The sequence below is a fragment of the Ceratina calcarata genome, unplaced genomic scaffold (genome assembly GCF_001652005.2).
Source record: "Ceratina calcarata isolate Rehan_Ccalc_2016 unplaced genomic scaffold, ASM165200v1 scaffold60, whole genome shotgun sequence".
NCBI lineage: Eukaryota > Metazoa > Arthropoda > Insecta > Hymenoptera > Apidae > Ceratina > Ceratina calcarata.
In genome coordinates, this window is record NW_017177240.1 from 28,394 (window position 1) to 49,752 (window position 21,359).

Genomic DNA, 21,359 nt, shown 5'->3' on the forward strand with positions numbered 1-21,359 from the left:
TTATTCTTCCGACGTCTGATTTCTTTTTAATTATAGGAAATGCGTTTTTCTAAGGTACATAAACTTTTGGGATTGACTGTATAGCCAATACATTCCTAACTGAATCTCAAGGCGCAATGTTGATGAGGAGGAAAAGTCTGTGCTCGACATAATCGTTTCTAATTATAGTGCACGAGTATAGTTCTAACAAGCGAAAGCAAAAGCAACAGATAAAACTAGACATAATTAACTGTATCATATCACAGTAATCTATCTGAATACTATTACATGCATACATCGACCTAATTGATAACATTTCTTCGTACATACGAACATGATAGATTAATAATAGCATTAAATGAAGTAACTTGATCAGACTTAAAAAAAATGCACTTAATTGATATGGAAATCATGTGAAAAATGAAAACAACTTCTCGTAATACTTAATTACACTAAAGCATATTGAAAGAAAACAAACTGTACATATATACACGTACGACTTTGTTAACTATTCGTAGAACTTATTAGGATAGGAACTCGGGTGCAGAAAAGCTGGTCACATAGGGAGGCGAGCGTCGTCGGCGTCTAGACGCGGGCGAACGACGTTGAAACGGAGCCGGTCGATAACGCGATGCAGCACCTCGAGCCGTGACGAGGCTGCGACATCGGGATTGTGATTAGGGGCTGGTCGGCAAACAATGCCTAATTACATAATTATTGTGCCGCGGGCTCGTAATTAAGACACATTACTCCTCCCGGCTGGTAATTCATTACGCTTAATGTCTTCCCTGCCTCCACCGTTTCATCGCGGATGACAGTCACGACGGTCCCCGCTAAATACCGTTACCGTGAAATATTACCGACCACGACCACGACTACGACCACCACTGCGTGCCCGGCGTCGTCGCCGTCCGCGAGAAAGCCTCGTTGCTTTCTCCTAACAAAGCGGATCCTCCCCAGACGATGGTGCATAGGAACGTTGTTTGATGTTTAGAATACCGGTTTCGCACTCGTTCCTTTCACTGAACGACGCGAATAATTAATTTGTACCAATTGTTCTATCAACGGTGCCAGAAGGGAAATTGCTCGCTACGACGCAAAGTAATTACTGGTTCGATAGTAGCTGAAGTCGAGTAGAATATATGTTTTGTTGTAATCTCCTGGGTAGCAGATTGCTTTGTTCGGATGAATTGCAATATCTTCCGCGTGTATTTAATAGCGTGAAAGGATCGGAACGAAAGAACGAAACTGAATGCTTCTGTGATACGCGGGTGACACGCGAAACCCTAGGACAATCCGGTTGGCAAAAATATGTATATCCATCGTCATTTTACCCGACGTGGAGTCATGGGATCCCAATGGACCCTCATTGAAATCCGCGCTCGGCGATTGGTGGATGCTCGATAAGCTACGTTTTCTCGCGTAATCTCGATATGACGCGAAACCTCTGTTGCCTCGAGTCCCGGAGGGTACGTGGTGGGTTAAAAAATTAACGCGAAAATCATCCGGCTACACCTTTTCAAAATGCTCACTCTTTGTCAACCCTCTCGCTTTGCTAGCAACCAACCGCGTGTTCGTTGTGTCGCGCGTTAAGTAATTATGCAGTTATTGTGATTAATTACCTTATCCGCGATCGACTAAGCACGGGCTAAGTGATTACATGGAAAGACGATATTCTTTAATGAATAGAAATACGCGTCCTCAATCGATTTAATTGCGAATTCATGGTTGCTTGCGATAAACGCTCGAAATCAATATTATATGTATGTAAATCAATCCTGAAATTGTTAACAGACACACCAATAGAAATAATCGTTTACGCGATAAAACTGTTGAATTTGCCAATAAAAAGGATTGACATTTATTCGATATATAAGCGTTAACAATTTCATGCAAAAAAAGTGACTCACCACATGAGGATGTGAAGCGGGTATCAATTGCAGGAACTATAGTTGCTCCGTCCTCAATTGCTCACTTTTTTAAACGATACTCTGCTTCCAAATGCACATCCACTCTGGACAAAAACGTTCATTTATTATAAGCTATATAAAAGAGTAAACAGTTATTGAGATATAAAAGAATCATTCATTTCGCTCATCACTATTTCATTAAGACACCTTTGATCATAATGAATTCATTTTCGTCGTACAGGTAGTTGTACATAGTTAGGTTAATTTGTATTTATTAAATATTTTACATTGATAATTTAAATTGTACGATATTTAGAGATTTATCCCAATTCGTATGCAGCATTTTAACGAATTTTTAAATATACAAGCAGTCAAACGTGTTTCGTGCTGTACAAGATCGACAGGTGATAGTTACTTACCAAAGTCCACATGACTGTTCTCTATTGAATTTAACAAGTATCCGTACTTCTGCTGCGTTGGAACTTTCGCTACGTATTTTCACTGAACTTAAGGGGATTGTAGCAAAACATACTGCACAAAGAAGAAGACTAGAAATCGTGGAACGCAGTATGACGCCAAACTGTGGAACGCGCGCCACTTGTCGCTGTTGGCAGGTTAGCCTCTCCTTGCGGTGCAACAAAATACGTATGGACGACTCGCGTCGTTAAATTGGCGCTCTTGGTTAGCAGATAAATTCACGTCATTAGGGGTTAATAGATAATTCACGTATGTGTGTGACGTGTGTATGTGGATAGAAAGCTCTCTTTTCATCATCGGATATTGTTCGCTAATAAACGAGTAGTATCAATCATCGTTAGCAAATATCGAAAGGAAGGGACGAAGCGAAGCGAACCGTATAAAGAACAGGTAAATACAATTCTATTTAAAACTTGCTCAAAACTAACTTATCGTATTGAATATAGAATAAGCGTATGCGTACCTAGTTTGGTTATACAAAATAAATTAACTGTGGCGACTGGCATCGCTTTGATAAAATTCTCTGCAACGATTCGGATCAATCGACGTTCTTTTCAGCTTCTCTTAATAATAATCATATTCATAATTGATTTCGTATGCGTATTAAAAATTAAAAATTGAAACCATTTAAAATTCGCACAGGCTTCCCTGCAAACTGCGTTACGTGAATTATAATTTTCGCTGCTTCGCTTTTTCGCGAACACCTTTGAAAAATGTAAATGTAAACCAGTTGAATACAAATCATAATGGCGAGAAAAAAACGAGTTGAACGTGAAATAAAATGCATACATGAAAATTTTGGGTCATTGTTAATTTCCAATTAATTTCATTAAAAATAATAGAACAATCGAATTCGATTGATCCGACTGACACGGGAATTTAAAAAGTTACAAGCGGCATTGACGATTGTTAATACGCTCTCTTGGCAATACCGGTTCTTTTTTTATTTCGATGGAACGATAGATATACATATAAATACAACTCGTTCGTTGAACCGTTCAATTTAATTAAAAGCCTTTTCGTGTGTGCAATTTTCTTCAATTAGCGAAACGGCTCCCTTTAAACACGCTCCTTTCACGAATGTATCATTCTATCTTCGTTACAATTTATCGAACGCTCCACCGGTAATTATGCGCCTTTATGACTTACCAAGCCGGCTAATACGTCACGTTTTGCGCGGAAAATTTTTATCTCGACGATCTCGCGTACGCCGCGAATAACATTTCGAAACGCGAACCCACTGCAATCCGTGACAGTGCTACTCGATCTGCATTAATTGGCATCATTACTGCGTTGCCCATTTTTTTGGATAAACCGATTTTACGTCTCTCGTTCCGCATTACACACGATGCACGCTCGTTTTGCGTTTTTTCAGTCTCGAACCACGTTTTCTAATATCTTTACTATCCATTAAAAGTACTTTTCACACACAAATATTACGAAACGAATCCACGCGTATAATAATGTTGATAATTATTCGCTCGGTGATCGTCAGTTATTTAAAATAATTTTATCAATAACGATGTCTGTTTTCAATTATGGCATGTTAACGTTTGACGAACAATAAAATAGCGAGTACCTTTCGATAATTTAACATTGAAATAAAAAATAAAATCGAACGAATAAATGCAAGAATACGTAATTCGGTAGGCTAACATTGGAACCCGGTGCTTTCTGGAGATCTTCCGTAGCCAAATACAACGACGACGATGCGACAACATACCCTGGGAGTTCGGAGGTCTATTTACACGAGTTCGCAAATATAGCCATAGGTATCGGAGCCAACCGAAGCGAAGAATTGATAAATTAGTTATTCCGTCAGTCGCCTGCTACTGTTCCTCCAGGTACGTTTGAGCTGAGGTTTCGAATAATCATGCTTATTTATATTGAACAGCGTTCCTGCTTTTCGCATATCCTATCGAAATACACTAGACATCTAGACTAATTTTCAACTGAACATCCGTTTACTATAAGATGAAGAAACAAGTATTTTAGAGAAATGTCTAAAAAATTAAAATGAGTTACGAGTCCTAATTGATAGTTCGAATATAATCTTCTAATGTACATCCTAAACTGCACGCATTAATTGGGAAAAGCTTAATAGAAAGCGTAGCGAACCATCGTTTATCAACGGATAACAGTTCCGTAGTACATCCTTTGAATCTAACTCTAGCCCTGGGTAAACAAGGCTAAGGGTTATGACCATTCTCGTTTGTCTTTGCATCCGGAGAATCTTCGCACGAAATCCCTAGCCAGGACCCAATTAACTCTCTAAGAATTCGATCCTATCCCATGGTAATACCAAGATAGTGCGACTCTAACAGCAGATTAGAAAAGACAATATTTGCCTCGGTGCTTCTGCGTCTAATCGCGTATCGCATCGCAGATGTGCCTTCACTTAATATATCGCTTACTATTTGTCCTCCCTTAGAATTGAAGTCCGCGACTTGTATACACAAGCACAGAAACCTAAGGTCTCTACTCCGAGAAGAGATCACGCTTAAATCTTCCTCACAATCGATTTTCTTTTTATCTCCGTGTACTATCCACGAATTTCGCGCGTTTCCTAAAAGTTCACCTACAACTGTAAAGTCGAACTGCGAACGCGTCTAAGGATCTCTCTTGCATGACCACAGAGAGACCCATATCCGCAGCAACGACGGTTTGAATTGAAGATTTTTGCGGACGGTAACTCGTTGGCTCACGCGCTAACGTATTTGCAAGATCCGCTGCGCTGATGGACATATAATGCGACGTGTGATTGTAGGCCCGCCAATCGCGGCCGATTGTACCTCTGAAGGCCCGCTAACTATCTCAAACTAGCCCCATTCAAGCCGCCACGACCTCTCTCTATCCGTCTCTATCAGCCAGCGCCGGCCCCTGTGTCTCGCTCGTTCCAACCCTCATTCACCGACAACCCCGCTTGCACCCGTGCGTCTCGTTTATCCACCGAACTTTGCCTCGCGTCTCGTTTGCACCGACTTCATCGAGCGATTTTCCCTCCCGCTCTGTGAAAACTCCCATCCTCCTTCCGTCGCGCACCGCACCGCCGCCGTGCCGTTCGGATTCGACGTATATATTTCTTGCCGCACGTTTCTTCTCCACGTCTAGCGTATCCTGCTCTAATTTTCGACCGGCTCTTTCACCACACACACGTAATCTTCTATTTTATTCGCTTTACCCCTCCTAATGGGATGCCTCACCCCATACAGCCGACGGAGCTTGTCCGTTCTTTTCTGTCTCACTTCAAATGTTTTGCCTTTCATTTAACATGCTTTATCGCGCTTTCTCTATTCAACCCCTCGTCAGAGACGAGGTCGAGGTTTCCGCGATTTCTTTCGCGTCTCGCTATGCGAACTCCCGTCCATCTAATGTTTCCATCTTCTTTTCAACCAGAGCGCCAAGATCCTGTATCTCGTTTAACCCGGTTTCTATCGTACTCTATTCTACAAATTCATACATTCTCGTCTCTGGTTTCATTTGAAAACGACGCCCCTCCAATCTATTGCTCATCGTTTCCACCTTCGCCCGTTTGATTTTTGCGTTTTTTCATGCTGCATTGCTTCATTTTCTCTCCACTTAAATCTCTCGTCTCTCTCTAACATTCGCTAGCTTCAGCTCTCTGTCCCTGTTAAACTGTTACCAGCTACCTTTCCTCTTCCGATCCGTTCAACTGACATCTCTTATCTCTCTATTCGCGGTCTCTATTCGACTTGTTTCGCTTCGCCGACACAATCACGCGTGGTTACGTAGGTAGTACGTTCCGCTAGGCGTTCACCGGGCGTTCGTCACTCGATTCGAATTCTCGACCCTATATACATACTCGCGGCACGTTCTACGTGGGAATTTCAAATCTATCGGCGACCCAGACGAATGCAAATCGTGCATGAAGCGCGCTTAATAAAGCCCCGCACGCGGCCCGTAACTCGCAATTTTCTTTCCGGCGCTACGTGTCGCGCACGCTCCTCTTAATGAAACCTTCGCATGCACCGTGTGCAATTCGCGGCTGCGCTTCTATTCAACACGCATCTACGTACCGGCGAAGAAAAGAACACGCTTAGGATCGTTAAGCATCGCGGGAGAAAGTTATTTCAATAGCTTCGTGGATTCTGCGGTGGAGAAATTTCCGGGCAGGTCACTGGGATTACATTGAAGAGACCAAGCTCGTACTTGTTTTGGAACGTACACTACTAATGGCTCGAGGAATATTAACGGGTCCGTTGGTAATTACCTGATCGCGTCCCGGTATTCGAGCGGGATCGAGGAATCGCGTGACGAGGTACGAAGCGTCAGCGCAAAAACTGGCGACACGGAGGATATCGACCTCGGCGATCGGCACCGGGAACAATATCAAATCCGTAGGACGACGTCGCTTTTGACCGGGCGCGTTTCGACCAGGCGAAAATTGAATTTCCAGGAAGAGGAGTCAAGAGGTAAGCGCGGAGAAGCGTAGCAGCTATTTGCGTGGCCTTAATAAGGACGTTTGACGGCGTTGGCTTTCCCTTAACAAGCCGGCTAATATCCCGAGGCCCTGCTCCTCTTGCTCTGTCCTCTCCGTACCCGCTTCTACATCGTCCGCACGCTTCTATTCTCCGCGTCTTGCCCCTTTCTCCGTCTATCCATTCACCTTCCGCACGACGGACATCGTCGGGAATCACCAAAGCTTGAAAACCGAACAAACTCAGTTAGAGAACTCGGTGTGAGGAGCAACCGGACCTGTCGGCGTGATAGAAACGCCAGAACTCATCCTTCCCTGCGTCCGGCAATTCTCTTATGTAAGTAGCTTTAGCACGTTGATCGTCCTGAACGGTCGCTCAGTGGTGATAATTATGGTGATTAAGGAAGTGTGGATAGGTAAGTTCTTACATTCAGGATCTCGTAATTAATCAAATAAAATACAAAAGTTTATTATCTCCTACAAGTCATATAAAACTATATAGTTTAATACATGAAATCGTAATGTGTATTTCTGCTTGAACAAGTCGATCTACGACTCATCGGTCGATCTACAACTGATGCTGAGTAGATAAAACACGAACTATATCTATCTCTGCCTTGAATTGAAAATAAATTTCACGGTATGAAACCTCTAGAACTTTGCTCTGAATAGATCAGCGCTTTCAGTAGTGCAGCAATGGTTCAGTTCCGTTGTTGATAAACGTTCAGTGAACTGTAGAAATTCGATATGCGTGGCACTATGTTGTGACGCCATTGGGAAAATTTTGATTTCTCTATAAGAAAAACACGAAAAATTGTTACCTAAAATGAAAAAAAATACCAAAGTATTTCTACGATAAAAGTTACCCTCTTCTTTTTCAAATCGGAGAGTAAGAGATTAGTCGTTGCCTTTGTTTCACTCGTCCCTGGGGCACTTTCAGCGTTGACGACAGTCTCGTGTTTAGGTTTGGGTAACCACCTAAAATACGGTTCTTTTTTAAGAAATATCTCTAACTGCGAAACGATAGGTAATGATATTAACGTACGAGTGAATGAGCGGCGAAAATAATTTCTTGTCAACGGTAGCAGGATTCGTAGGACCTGTCCAAAAACTGATGAGACTACCTACGACGATAACAATTAGCGTACCCAGACCGGTGAACCAGTGGTACGATAATCGATAAAGGGGAAATACTTCGTCTTCACTGTAAAAAGATGAAAGTTTGTGTCATGTGTGAAAAAATGAAAGTTTATGTCCCGTAGGAAATGACAAAGTTAACTCTCTCTAGTCGTATACAAAATCTTATGTTTCTCGACAGTGACGTTAATGACTATTTAGGATTTAATTGATTAGGAAAGACTTAATAATTACAGTCGATGGTAAGGTTGACTTACTCTGGATGATCAAACTGCTTACGGAAACTTTCGGAGATATTGCCCGGACAATGAGAGAGGGGCACCGAAAGTTTCTTAGGAACTAGCAACCCGGCACCGAGAGACCAGTTTGCACCTAAACTCGCCCAGCCAGCGATCAGGAATCCCACGATTGCACCCATAAACGCGCCCTAATCAACGAATGAATTACTGTCGAACGTTTTCTATACTCACCTTAAGTGAAACAAATATTCATTATTTACCTTGGAATTTGCCCATGGGAAAAGTATGCCTAATGTGAATACTCCGAAGGAAGTGCCTGCGGCAATGGCTGCTAGACTTCCAGTTATCTATATTCAAATATCAAAATAAGTTGTTATCCTAATTCACGAAATGGAGTTCAAAAAATGTATGCTCACTACTAAAACTCCTCCCAATTTCTCAACCAAGAACAATAAGCCCATGGCTATCGAGCCGAGGACGACAACCAAACATTTCACGAAGATCGTGGAGCACCTGTCGCTCAGTTTCATACCAAAGCAGCCCTTGATAAAATCTTCCAAAACTACCACCGATGTCGAATTAAAACCCACGGAGAGGGTACTGTAGAAAGATATAAATGTCACGAGAATCTCAAATATGAGGAAAGCAAATATGAGATACGTACCTGAGAGCCGCTCCAAAAATTGCAGCAATAAATAGGCCCGGCACGCCATGCAAATCTTTGGCGACTTGCATTACATAAGCGGGCAATAATTGATCATCAGCGGTGATTAAGCCAGTAGCTCTAGGGTCGCATTTAGGCGGAGCCCACCAAGCTAAGAGTACCAAGCCGCACCAGCAACATAGTGAAATGAATAACATAATACTAATAGTGAATATTGCTAACGATCTGAAATTATACATGTATAAAATAGCAAGCACTGAATGCACTACTTTATTTATAGGAAATTCAAAAATTATGACCTACTCACTTACAGTTTGGACGTTTTGAGATCTTTGAGCGATCTGTAACGTTGAACCATAGTTTGATTCACGGCTATATAAGCAGTAGAATACAGCCACGAACCAATCAAAACGGTCCACACTGTGTGCCTTGCATAAGGAGACGTATCAAAGCTAAAGAAAAAAATAGTATAAAATGATAAGCCAGTATGTTTCGCGTCGGAAATAGTGAGCAATACTGTTTACTTTAAAAATTGAATTCTGCCGGTTTCTTGGGCTCTCTTCCATATCTCAGCAGCTCCAATTTGATAAGTACCCAATGCAGTAACAGTCAGAACGCCGGCAATCATAACTCCAACTTGAAGTGCATCAGTCCAAACTACTGCCCTGATACCACCCTATGTAGTAATCGTATACTTCAATTAATCTACGAGCTCATTGACAATTATACCACAACCAGCCTTAACTTCTATAGATTTCAACCGTGAAATTCATAACGTGAGAATCATCAATCATATTCAAATCGATTTGCCTTGAAAAAGCAGCCGCAATTTCGGCGAGATCATTGAACGTAAGTGAAACTTGTAGGCGCGCCGAGACGGCAGGCGATAATAAACAAATTTCCAAAGAGTCACTGGACCGCGATAAATTTTCATTAATTCGCGGGTTACAACAAATTGCTTGGATAATTACAGGCGCGCGCTAGCATGCGATTAATCACTTCGGCTCTGGCTTTGTGATCCGCTAGTACGCGGAACGAGCACTCGACGTGCTCCACGCTATTGTTTCCGCCGGGCCATTGTCGAGCTTTCAGTTTCCGTCCATAAACATTTCCAGTAGCCAGGTCCGTGTGAGAGATTCTTCGCGGCATTGTCCACCGAAAATTGTTTCCTACCAGGTACCGGCGTCCTCCCGGTCCGAGGAACTCCAGCTATCCCCAGGAGAATTCGCCGAACGATCGTCCTTGGAAAATTAGCTCGCATATACCTAGGCCGAGTCATCTATTCGGGACTTGACTCCCGACCCACCCTACCGTCCCTTTCATGTATTCTACGTATACCGACGATACATCTCGTTAACTTGAATTCGTCGAATTTAGTCCGTTTCGTCAGCAACTGAATCGCTTGGGACGAAGACGCAATATCGTTCCATCTCTTTTATTTGGAATCGATCTACAACATGCATGCCCTGACAAATTTTCAATGCATTAACTTACCAGAACGGTATAGAACACGCACACGAGGCACACAATGACCCCAATCAAATGCACATTAATTCCGCTCACTGTAATTAATCAGAGGGATTTTGATAGCGCTCGATTAACATTTTACTATGAATAATATAACCGTGTAATACCTTGGTTCAACGCCAATGCTGGAACGTAGATCACGATCGATTGGTAAAGAACCTAAAATTGAATTATAATTACGGTTCAATTCATGCCACCACGTAGCGATCATTTTGAAAGAACAATATCGAGGTCGAGAAATTATGAAAATGAATTTCATTAGCTTTGTCGACGCGAGATCTATCGAATTCTTTGATAAGAACCGAGTTAATTAAAGTCTCATGTATCTTTAACGTGCCGTGACGTTGCAAACAATTTTCCGTCAAATTAAAGTCGATGATGAATTACTTCTTTCAAAGATTCTTATCTATTCACCGAGTACCGCGAGTTTTACGCCCTCGAAGTCGAGATAAATCCGCGCCACGGTTAAAAGTTCGTCGACACCGCTTTGTGCTTACCACGTCAATGACGAAGATCAACGATATGAGAGTCCTTACACCGCGATTGAATCTTATCTCCAAATACTGCAACAGAGTCAGGAAAATAGTGAGCGCACACGTCATTTCGATCTACGTTTTCCCGCATATTACGAAAGCGACGGTATACCTCGTAAACGGAATTTAATCCCAAATTGACGAATACTGGAGCATAAACGAGAGCTACCACGAGACCGGAGAAAAATATTGAGATAATAGTGATCCAATATTGGGTTCCAAAATTGTATATCTCCGACGGTGTCCCGAGGATCGTTACGCCGGATATAAAGCTAGAAAAAGAATCAGAACTTCTGCGTAGAGCGAAACACGGAAGTAGAACGAGCACGGGGTCGGATAAATCGTGATGAAATCTCTGAGGATTTAATTCACTGGCAATTAGAAAGATTCGAGGAGAGAAGAAGTACCTGGCGACGAGGGAAGCGGACACGGGGAAGAGGGCCATGCTCCTTCCTCCTAAGAGATAATCTTCCGTGCTCGACTTCTGCGCTCTTCTGTAATGCCATAATCCTGCGGCGGCAGATACGACGAGCATCAGAGCGAACACCAGCCAATCTGCCCAATGAAAGTATCCTCTCTCCTGTGTTTCCAGCATTCTCGGCTCTTGGAAGCTGAAACCGAGCGAGAACCTGATTTATGAAGCCAGATTTGCTTGATAACACCGATAATAGGAGCAATGGAAGTCAAGTAACACGGATGAAAGCTTTAATGGCTCTTGGGATGATACGCATAATGGGTCTGAGACGGGTAGTTGCTTTTTCCTGTTATCAACAAGTACAATTTTATTAAATGAGAGTCGGTTGCTGTTCAGAGAAAGCGTCCGCTACCACGGATGGTGTTAACGTGGTTCAACAAATGCGAGACAATCTGTTTGCAATGGATTTGTAGAATTCTTATATTAATATCTGTGTATGTGTATATCTAATACATGTGCATTCCTAATTGGTAATTGACTTATGACCCTAATGCGACTCGCAGCTGTTAGTATTCTAATAGAACCTGTTAGCTTACTGAACGTTCGCACTTTCTGAGTACGGAATCGAAGCGAGTTATTCGTTAACAACAATTAAGGATATATTGGCTATATAGTCAATCCCAAAAGTTTATGCACTTTAGAAACGCATTCTTTAAAAAGAAATCAGACATCGGANTACATAAACTTTTGGGATTGACTGTATAGCCAATACATCCTTAAGGCTCTGATAACGGAACGATAAGAACGGGTCGGGCTCATATCGGAAAGTTTTGTCATGTTCAAATTCATAGTTTGTCGAGCATATTTTGTTCGAGTACCATAATTTCGGACTCGTACTTAACTTGAGATTGAATACTGAATTCTACGCCCATCACTGCATTCGATGCCGATTATAAACCATAACATATGGAAACGCTTTCAAACGTAAAAATGTAAGGTCCATTCGAAAACTCACTCTGCGAATGTAATGTTCTTAAGTTTCGAGTCTCGAGTTGAGTTAATATTTGAATCCAGCTTCGCTTATATTAGTTCTACGTAGAGGTCAGCATTATGCAGGAGCCAGTATGCCAATAACCGATTTCATTCAGAGAAAGTAGACTCATGTGTCGCGTTACCGGGTAATGCGAATGGACGTGAGGTCAGTAGATCGTCGAAGAACAAAGTGAAAGATATGGAAGGAGTTGACCACAAACCATTTCAGGAATGCGGATAATAATTACACACCGCAAACAACTCGCGTAACCGCTTTATCGTAAGTTTTTAAATTATAGTCACAATTATGAAACATTTTTTTATGCTACTACCGTTATTCTTGGAAAGTAAAACGATCGGAACCGAAATTATATTTCTCGTGATGTGTTGAAAATTAGGAACAATGCGTCCCAGTCATTAATGCATTAAGTCTGGCCAGTTAGAGATGGCTAGATGTGGTTTGTTAAACGTGTTATTATCTGCGTGTTTTCTGCTGCACTTGTGCATACATTGTGATAAACATGAAAATATACAAATAAAGATAATTTTAATTGATATTACCGACTTGGGTAGTTGATTAGTGAACGATATGTTCGATTGCTGATAAGCGCCTACCAACTGCTCGATTTTATAAATAGTTTTCTTTATATTTAGTCGCGATGAGCAGATCACTTGTAGTCGCGTTGCACGTCCAAATTTTGTTTCATTCTGAATATTCCCCAGGTAAGAGCATCACGAATATCTTTCACGTTTTTGAAAGAGAAGTTTATCGTATTTCCGAAACGAACGCGTTATTTTTAATCAAAGAACAGTTCGGTTTAAATCAGATAACTTGTTTCAATTACACAGAACTTGACGTTACGATTCCACTCCTTTTATTTCTTCCGTATTGACTCTCGCCTTCTCCCTCCTGCTTGTTATTCAATAGATATTTTCCTTCAAGCAATTTACTTTCAATGTGCAAAAGCAATCGATCTTTGTCTTCCTCCGTTATATTCTAATACAACGCTCTATCTTCTATTGTGTCATACAATTCTTTTTGTATCGTTACTTAATTAGAAAAGATATTTTCATTATTTTCTGATTGTCATTGACACTCATCAAATAACGTAAAATTCAAGTCAATCCCGGAAATAAGATACGAACAAGAGAATTGTTATCAATGAATTTCAAAGCTTGAAAATGTATATATATATATTGGTAACTGAATATGTATAAATATTTAAATAACTGTACCGAAGAGCAGAATGCGATTGAATTCCAGCACAACAAAGAACTTTACATTCGTCGAACGTAGAGAGTCGGGATAAGGTCGTTTATTTCTTTCGCAAATTTAATTTAATTAAAATGAAGAACGTTTACTTTCAATTTAAGATCGTTTGGGTAAATCGATGAACTGGCAAAACGATCGCTGGTTCTTCACGTGCACGCGCACATCCAATGTTGTGTCACATACTAGATAAAGATTTCGAAGCTACCGCTCAGGCAATTAAACGAATTCCTTTGGCACGAGGTAATACTAACTTTGAAATAAAAATCGCGAGGAAGAAATACTGTTACGCGGTGTCCGAGGTATCTATGCACACGTCCCTATCCGCAAATGTGATGCGGGGGATACGAAATATTTTTAAAAAACTGGTACGAGATGTGGTAGCATGACGTACAAGTGTGCTCGTTCGAGGAGAACAACGTAACGAACGACCGCGTGTGCCGTGACCGACGACTGACTGTCGTGAAGTCCGAGGTTCGGCACAGAGCAACCGGTTTCCACGATCTAGGCTTAACTCATCCGACTCTTCGCTCGAGTATAGCGAATAAAGTTTAAATTCGTAGTTCCCTCTCGATCAGTCCTTTATACGGATATTCAGAGTTTTGTCCTCGTTGATGAGTCATGTTAATTATTCGAAATAGGAGGGATAAGTTGAGCAAATAAAACTGCGAATACTGTCGAGGACATTCGAAGTGTTGCTCGATGTGGCAACTGGATCAGATGTATCACGCGTAAATGTTTTCGTATTTGTTTTTACGTTAATGAACTGGTGTTAGGTAAGCATACAATTGACGTTAAGTTATTGCTAGGGTTTCAAATTGAAATGATTAACTGTGCTTATGTCGTGTCTTTCTCTTAATAAATATGCGGCAATTGAAACGCGCGCGTGTCGCGTNTATTCATTATAGATAATTATCATACAAACACTCGAAAGACAACAATGTACAATCAGCTTTTGTTTAGGACTTCCGATTTAAAAATGTAATGATAAAAATTTGTTTCATCGCCCAGTGAATACAATATCATTAAATTTTGACGTATTACCATCCTTTTTTATTAAGTAAAATCTGTTTCCTGTTGTAATAGTGGCAGTATCGGCCGAAGTACGCGCGTCTGTTAATCGCGCAAGATATTTTGGATATAACATCATTACTCGTCGAACCGAATAGGAACGCAAATATATTCAGTACATTCGTGTAGCCCTGTTAAGAAATATTACACCTACTCGAACAATGGAATGTCACGATAAAGACAGACTGATATTGATAATTATTCTATTTTACTCTATTGTACACATGAAAGCAATATAAAAGTAAACAAAACGGAAAATACAAACCGGGACATTTTTAAGCATAACTTAACTCAAGCTTATATGCTTAGTCTAAGTTTGTATGACTATGTGGATAGTTTAGGAGAGAGTTGTTTAAAACGAACAATTCGAACGAAACTCGAGAGTTTGAATTCAACGATTTCTAATAGAATAGAATAACTTTTACCACGATAAACAGTCATAACACTCTATATGTAAGATTTTACCATAAATTTTCGTACTTCTCCTATAGGTAATAACTTCTTTCTCCATATAATATTCGAAACAAAGATATTTTCATATAATACAAAGAGCTTGTTCTCTGAATAGTTTTAAATCAGATTCTGAAGGTACACTTACATTGTTCTTAAACAACAATATATATTACGACATTATGTATTATTCACTTATCGTATGTAGACACTCGCATTACATACTCATTTTTTATGGTAATACTTACAATCGTTAAAACATACATACCACACACTCATACGCATACACGTGTGTATTATATATATATATATCTTCAAATTTTCTCGTTCCACAAAGCATCATCACTAATTTCTTACGAACAATCAAGTTAATGTAGAATAATAAAGAATTTAAGAATCTTTAAGAAATATCTTCGCAATTGAATATTGGTCAATCTTTCAAAAGTATTCATATGCAAAGATCGTGATGTGATCCGTGCATACGTAACTAAGTAACAAAAGAAATTTGTTCTTTGTGTAACAAGAAAATTAAATTGCATATTTAAATTTAGGCTCCCTCTTGAAATTAGAAGTGGAGCAGAATAATTGTGTACTAATCACAGTTTTTCATGTCTTCCTTCACCGAAAAGCCACAAACAGACTCTGTCGACTATATATGCAACGACGAAGTCTGCAATTAATATTTGAACTAAAAGGGTACGGAACTGCAAGTAAAGAATATTATAAATTAGAATGTAAAACAGTTATAGCGAGATTAAAGATTCTATTTATATTCACTTACGTCACTAGGAAAATCTACAATTTGAAATTGAACAGCTAATTCAGGCAAAAATCCACAAGCTAATCCCAATATAATTGCAGCATTGAGCAGAAGGCTGTATAATAAAGATCGATTTTGCAATAAACTTTCCATATATGGATGACCCTGTAAAACAGAATCATATTAATTTATCAATGCAATACGCAAATTCATCTCCATCTAAATTGTATCACTTACCCGATAGTTAATAGCAAAAGTATAAATTTGAATAGCCATCGCAATAATATAAACTGTACTATTTAATAAATTTGGTTCAAAGGGCTCTTCTTCGTCAGTGAAACTTGTGTTAGTAGCCATGCTTGCATTCGATAAATTGGTTTGATGCAGTATCATTGCTAACTTGTCGTTCCTTATTAAAAAAAAAAATGAATATCAGTTGAGTGAAGTGACTTATAAATTCAGTTGCACAATTGCTTTACTTACTTTGGAGATAATAAAGTAGCTTCTTTCACTAAATATACAAGAGAAAAGAAGTGCACAGCAAATTGAAGTAATACAGTAACTATAGTATATAAGTTAAAAATATTCGGGAGAGGTCTCTGTTTAGATAACGTTTTCAATGGTTTTGATCTTGATATAAATAAAAAGCAAATGGCCAAAAGGACACCCTGTAAGGTAGCTTGTACATCACTGAACCTTATTCCATCTAAATAAAGGACAGACTGGCTGTACGCGAGTCCTAATGCATTTAAAGCCAATATTTTGAACATCTGCAAGGTAGTGACCAGAGTGCATCGACCTTGCTTAATAACGTGGCATACTGTAACAAAACGAATGCTAATGTAACAGATCTGAAATCAAAATTATCGTAAGATTCACTCAAATATAACTTACTGCATTGAATTGATGACATTTTACTAGTAAAAGGCGCAGCAATCGAAGCATCGCCTAACTTAACTACGATTGATTGTTGTTCGAGTTCTTTCAGTATCTTCTGTATCCTTGCTCTGGTATTAGCATTGGCTCGTGGGTTATTCCTTGGCCCGTTTGATACTGTTGAATTGGAGATCGCATGTTCATCTTTCGCATTATCTTGTTTTTCTGCCGATACTCTTTCAGGTATGCCCGAGAGAATGGCAACGCCTAAGCAAATAAAATAGTTAATATGGATGATTTAAGTCGAAGTGTACAAATTTTATTTAAGGTCTACTAACCCACTTGAGCATGTTTCAAAGCACCGACGTCATTAGTACCATCTCCGCACATTAAAGTCGTGTATCCTAGACTTTGTAATGAGACAATAATAAATTCTTTTTGTTTCGGTTCACAGCGCGCAAAGACTACAATGTGCGGTAATAATTTACGAAGTAAGTCTCGTTCGTTATCTTTCAAATATACTAAGCCCTGAAATGTTCATATTATAAAGATAATACAATCGACAGACATGGTATTTGTAATCTTAGTTTCTCTCAACTTACCTCTCCTGTTACGCAGAGGGCATACTCTCGCCAAATTTCATCACTCGGAGAATCTTTCTTTTTCAAAGGTATAGAGGCCTTTTTATCTACGCTCTCCCACAACCATTCTCCGTTACAAGCTGTCAATATAAGAGTAACTGGCTTCTTTGTGAAATGTAATTCACGACTGACGTGACATGCCGTTAAAGGATTGTCACCAGTGATCATAACAACCTGTAAAACAGCGTTAAATATTTATATATAAAATAAATAATAAAAATTGAGATTAAATATTTAAATAATTACCGAGTGCGAAGCGTTCACGATTTCCTTAATAACAGCCTTAGAATCAGGTTTAAGCGGACAACTTATAATTACAAATCCAGCGAAAGTCAGATTTTTCTCTAAGTCTTCTCGCGTTAGCTCTCTTAAATCCTGCGATGATAGGGGACCAGAAAGTTTTCGATATCCTAAAGCAAGTACTCTTGCTCCGCGCCGAGAAAATGACAAGTACGTCGATTCATAATTCTCTGGTACAGATGACAACTGAAAACAAAATGATGTTCAGTATGAAACATGGGAAAGATAAAGTAAACTACTGTTACGTACCATGTCTTTAATAACTTCAGGAGCACCTTTTACGGTCGTCATGTAATGAATTTCCGACGATCCCGGCGTTGTGTATGACGCCACAACTGACATTCGTTTTAATGCGGAAGAAAATTGATGCCTTTGTACAATTCTTAACACCGGCGACTGTCCTTTTTTAGGTATCATAGATTCATCTGACAAAAATTTGAGTTTATTAAAAAATCGTAAAACTTCTATTAAGCGATCAGAAATCGAAACATACTTTTTGTTAGATTCCATTTAATAGCCTTTAATGTAGCTTTTTCAAGAGGGTCTCCTACAATTCCTTCGTCTAGTTGTACAAGAGAATGGCATGTTGCGAGTACTTGAATACTTTCTATAGGCGCATCAGAAAGGTGCATAACATCCGGTTTTCCTCTGAAGTAATAAATTGTGTATTGAAATAACTGTTATTTTCAGTAGTAGTAATAATAATATTAAGAGAACTCTTACTCAATCCCGGCTATACCCTCGACGACTAAATTATCACTAGTCAAAGTACCAGTTTTATCAAAGCAACATATTTCAACCTTCCCAGCAAAAGGAATTCTAAAGGGTTCAGTGCAAAATACACCTAGTTTCGATAAGGCCAGTAACGAAGTGTTAACAGCCAATGATAACTCAATAGGCAATTCCGGAGGAACGACCGATGTTAGAATGAGTGTACATTCCAAGAACAACCTGTATCTATTTCTTGTAGGATCCTCGCTTCCTGCAGATCGAAATTAATTTATATAGTATATAATAGAAATGTCTACACATCTGCACAATTTACCTTTGATCCATACGTATGCTGCTGCAGCAATCGCAAAGACTAGTAAAAATAGAATAAAGCCAAACGTCTCCAAGTTGTTAGCAGTAACACGTTTAACTCCGAATAATATTGTTCTCAAAAGTTTACCCTGTGACGTTGAAAATCCAGTACGTAAAACGTAGGCCACGCAGCCATTATCAGGTGCTGAAATTTTGTATGTATTAATGTAAAATATGTTTAACTACAAAATGAAAAGTAACAATTCATCATTTGTCGTTCAGATACCTTTAAGGCCAGATACACTTTTACTAGGGGGCGTGTGTTGCACGACTTTTGTACCTCCAAAGAGGACATGAAACTTGTCATCGCCTTCTATCTCCAGTTGTCTGTTTCCGTCGATGTCTTCTATGGGTTCTTTCATTTGAGGAACTGACTCTCCTATTCAACGATCAAGTTGAGTATATGAATATATAATATCCATCATAAATATTTACCTGTTAGCATACTCTCGTCAACTACGCAAGGTCCTCTTAAAAGTAACATATCGCATGGCACTAGATTATCGTTCTGAGATCTCGTTATAGATACAATATCACCAGGAACTAATTGATCAGTGAACATGGAATGCCATCTTCTATTCCTGTACACCTTTGATACAAATCATTTATTTATTGGAAATTTATTGGAAACATATGAGAAACAGTTGAATTATCTTCTATATATACCAACCATCATCGTGTATGGCTTGTTTCCCATCTTCCTAATCTCAGCCATATTCCTGAGTTGCTGCTGCACAAGAGTGCACTCGAACATAACGAGCATAACAAGTGTAAAGATACTGTAGTACCAATATTTATCCAGGCACCATAACGCTACGCAAAATAATTGAAAAACAAAGAATGGTGCGATTGCTCTCTCCTTAAACAATTCTCTAAATTCCGGCACTAACATATCCAATCTAAATAAAAGTAATCAGAAATATGGAATATGATCTAAATACACTAGAGAATCGAAAGGGGAACAAGTTTCTTACTTATTTATCCCATATTTTTCCTTCGCTGCTGCAATGTCTTTTTCATCTAAGTACCCTTTCCACTCGCTGTAATGTTTAACAGAGTGATTAATTGGGAATTGGAGGCCCTCGAAACATCTCTTATCTGAGTTCCAATAATATTTAGTCTTCTGAAATATAAACCACGGTTCCTGTTGGTCGCTATGATTCAGTTTGACAAGGTCTGAGCTTCCATTGTTAGGTGTAGGAACTACTTTCGCTATTTTTGCCTTGTACGGATCTTTCTCCTAGAACGATATTATGATTATTGAGACCATCACGTTAGGTCGATGAATTCGAAATTATCCGCCGCGCGACCACGTGACACATACGGGCAGAAGGCCGGTTCGAATGGCTGCCACGTTAGCGAAACATATTGAACAATGTTAACTCGCACGTGCGAATTATTTAATTAATACGATTGTTATCACGATTGAACGATCGTCAACTCACCGAGCTACAATTGAGGAAAGTGTGAATGTGAACCGACCACTGGCAACACAAACATATGAAAATTTGTAGCACGCCGATCGCGGCGAAACCCACTAAACCCGCGTCATAATATTTGTCAATTCCATAAATGAATATCCAAATGTAAATCCACACTGCGTGGAGTACCACAGATGGTAGGACGTAGCCCGTGAACAGCAATTTCCGCGGATTATGGAGGGTAACAGTTTGTACGAGTTCGTCTACCCGCGACGAAGCGATAGTCGCCATGGCTATGATTACGCTGTCTGTATACAGGAGCGTATGGGCCTTAGTGTTTAAAGGCTCAGGTTCCTTTCACATGAAATGCGACGGCACGGACAGCGGGCTCACACAGCGACAACATACATGACGAAACCGCGAGATAGGTGCTCGAAAGTGTATTTACTCCTTTCACACCTTTCCTCGGTGCTCTACCTATATGTATACTAATTTACAGTAATAGGACAAAAATGAATTCTATGCTGAACGGTATCGTGTCATCTCGTGGCCCAACTTAGAACTGTTTGCATATTTCTTTCTCTCATCGATCAGGAGATTCTCTCCTTGCTGCATTTAGCTTTGTAATTTGCTAACAGAGAGCGCCAAAAGGTATTCTAACGAGGCGATTTGATATACTTCATACTTTCAATCTAATCGTTTATTATTTTTTTATATGGAAATAAACTATTCTTGAAAGATTATTGTTAATAAATACTTATCAAAGTCTTCGAAAAATGATTCAAATAAAAGTTGTAGACACTGACGTCCTCTACAAAAAAGATTCTATGAATTTTTCTTCCAACTCCAGTATTTAACAAGTTTAATATGATTAATCGGCATTTTATTTGTACTAATAAAATTCGGCCATTCCCACTATCGAAACAGCAAACTTTTGGCAAAAAATTTCGTTTCTCCTCAATTACTCCTAAACCGTTCAATTTACGACGAAATTCCATAGCTACAACTTTTGTCGGAATTCGCTATCGTCAATTAGTTTACGAGTACTTGAGAAAAAACGATAAAACAGTTTATTGCAAAGTACTTGTTAACTATTGACAGTAGAAAAAATGTTTCATACAAAATTTATAGTTTTT

At 39.5% G+C, this 21,359-nt stretch overlaps 2 protein-coding genes across 9 annotated transcripts; both read right to left on the reverse strand.

The window, feature by feature from the left end:
• Positions 1–7,248: 7,248 nt before the first annotated feature.
• LOC108629970 (Sodium/solute co-transporter-like 5A11) lies at positions 7,249–14,219 on the reverse strand. 8 transcript variants are annotated; one of them, XM_018032993.2, is made up of 16 exons: positions 13,714–14,218; positions 12,913–13,264; positions 11,312–11,515; positions 11,017–11,176; positions 10,869–10,934; positions 10,479–10,530; positions 10,339–10,406; positions 9,369–9,520; positions 9,156–9,296; positions 8,845–9,069; positions 8,597–8,780; positions 8,441–8,527; positions 8,199–8,368; positions 7,850–8,008; positions 7,671–7,782; positions 7,249–7,597 (listed from the first exon to the last, which is right to left on the reverse strand). In XM_018032993.2, the coding sequence occupies exons 3-16, from the start codon at positions 11,497–11,499 to the stop codon at positions 7,562–7,564; spliced, it is 1,800 nt and encodes a 599-aa protein (XP_017888482.1). In that variant the 5' UTR covers positions 11,500–11,515; positions 12,913–13,264; positions 13,714–14,218; the 3' UTR covers positions 7,249–7,561. The 8 variants fall into 8 exon arrangements, with proteins under 8 accessions (XP_017888482.1, XP_017888481.1, XP_017888479.1 ...); XM_018032992.2 differs by having other exon boundaries at positions 12,913–13,261; positions 13,588–14,218; XM_018032990.2 differs by having other exon boundaries at positions 13,588–14,218.
• A 298-nt stretch (positions 14,220–14,517) lies between these two features.
• On the reverse strand, positions 14,518–20,514 carry LOC108629972 (manganese-transporting ATPase 13A1). The gene is made up of 17 exons (XM_018032999.2): positions 20,248–20,514; positions 19,777–20,042; positions 19,473–19,701; positions 19,238–19,391; positions 19,029–19,181; positions 18,765–18,947; positions 18,443–18,701; positions 18,213–18,367; positions 17,969–18,144; positions 17,666–17,905; positions 17,381–17,593; positions 17,117–17,306; positions 16,797–17,045; positions 16,386–16,722; positions 16,140–16,311; positions 15,924–16,067; positions 14,518–15,846 (listed from the first exon to the last, which is right to left on the reverse strand). The coding sequence occupies exons 1-17, from the start codon at positions 20,512–20,514 to the stop codon at positions 15,739–15,741; spliced, it is 3,495 nt and encodes a 1,164-aa protein (XP_017888488.1). The 3' UTR covers positions 14,518–15,738.
• Positions 20,515–21,359: the final 845 nt, after the last annotated feature.

Coding starts and splice junctions, on each gene's coding strand:
- LOC108629970 (XM_018032998.2), bottom strand. CDS start 11,499: ATGCTGGAAACACAGGAGAGAGGATACTTTCATTGGGCAGATTGGCTG. Junction 10,407..10,478: donor AGCATTGGCGTTGAACCAAG/GTATTACACGGT, acceptor GATTAATTACAG/TGAGCGGAATTAATGTGCAT. Junction 8,009..8,198: donor AAGCAGTTTGATCATCCAGA/GTAAGTCAACCT, acceptor ATCTTTTTACAG/TGAAGACGAAGTATTTCCCC.
- LOC108629972 (XM_018032999.2), bottom strand. CDS start 20,514: ATGGCGACTATCGCTTCGTCGCGGGTAGACGAACTCGTACAAACTGTT. Junction 18,702..18,764: donor AGCATACGTATGGATCAAAG/GTAAATTGTGCA, acceptor TTCGATCTGCAG/GAAGCGAGGATCCTACAAGA. Junction 17,906..17,968: donor CTGAAGTTATTAAAGACATG/GTACGTAACAGT, acceptor TTTTGTTTTCAG/TTGTCATCTGTACCAGAGAA.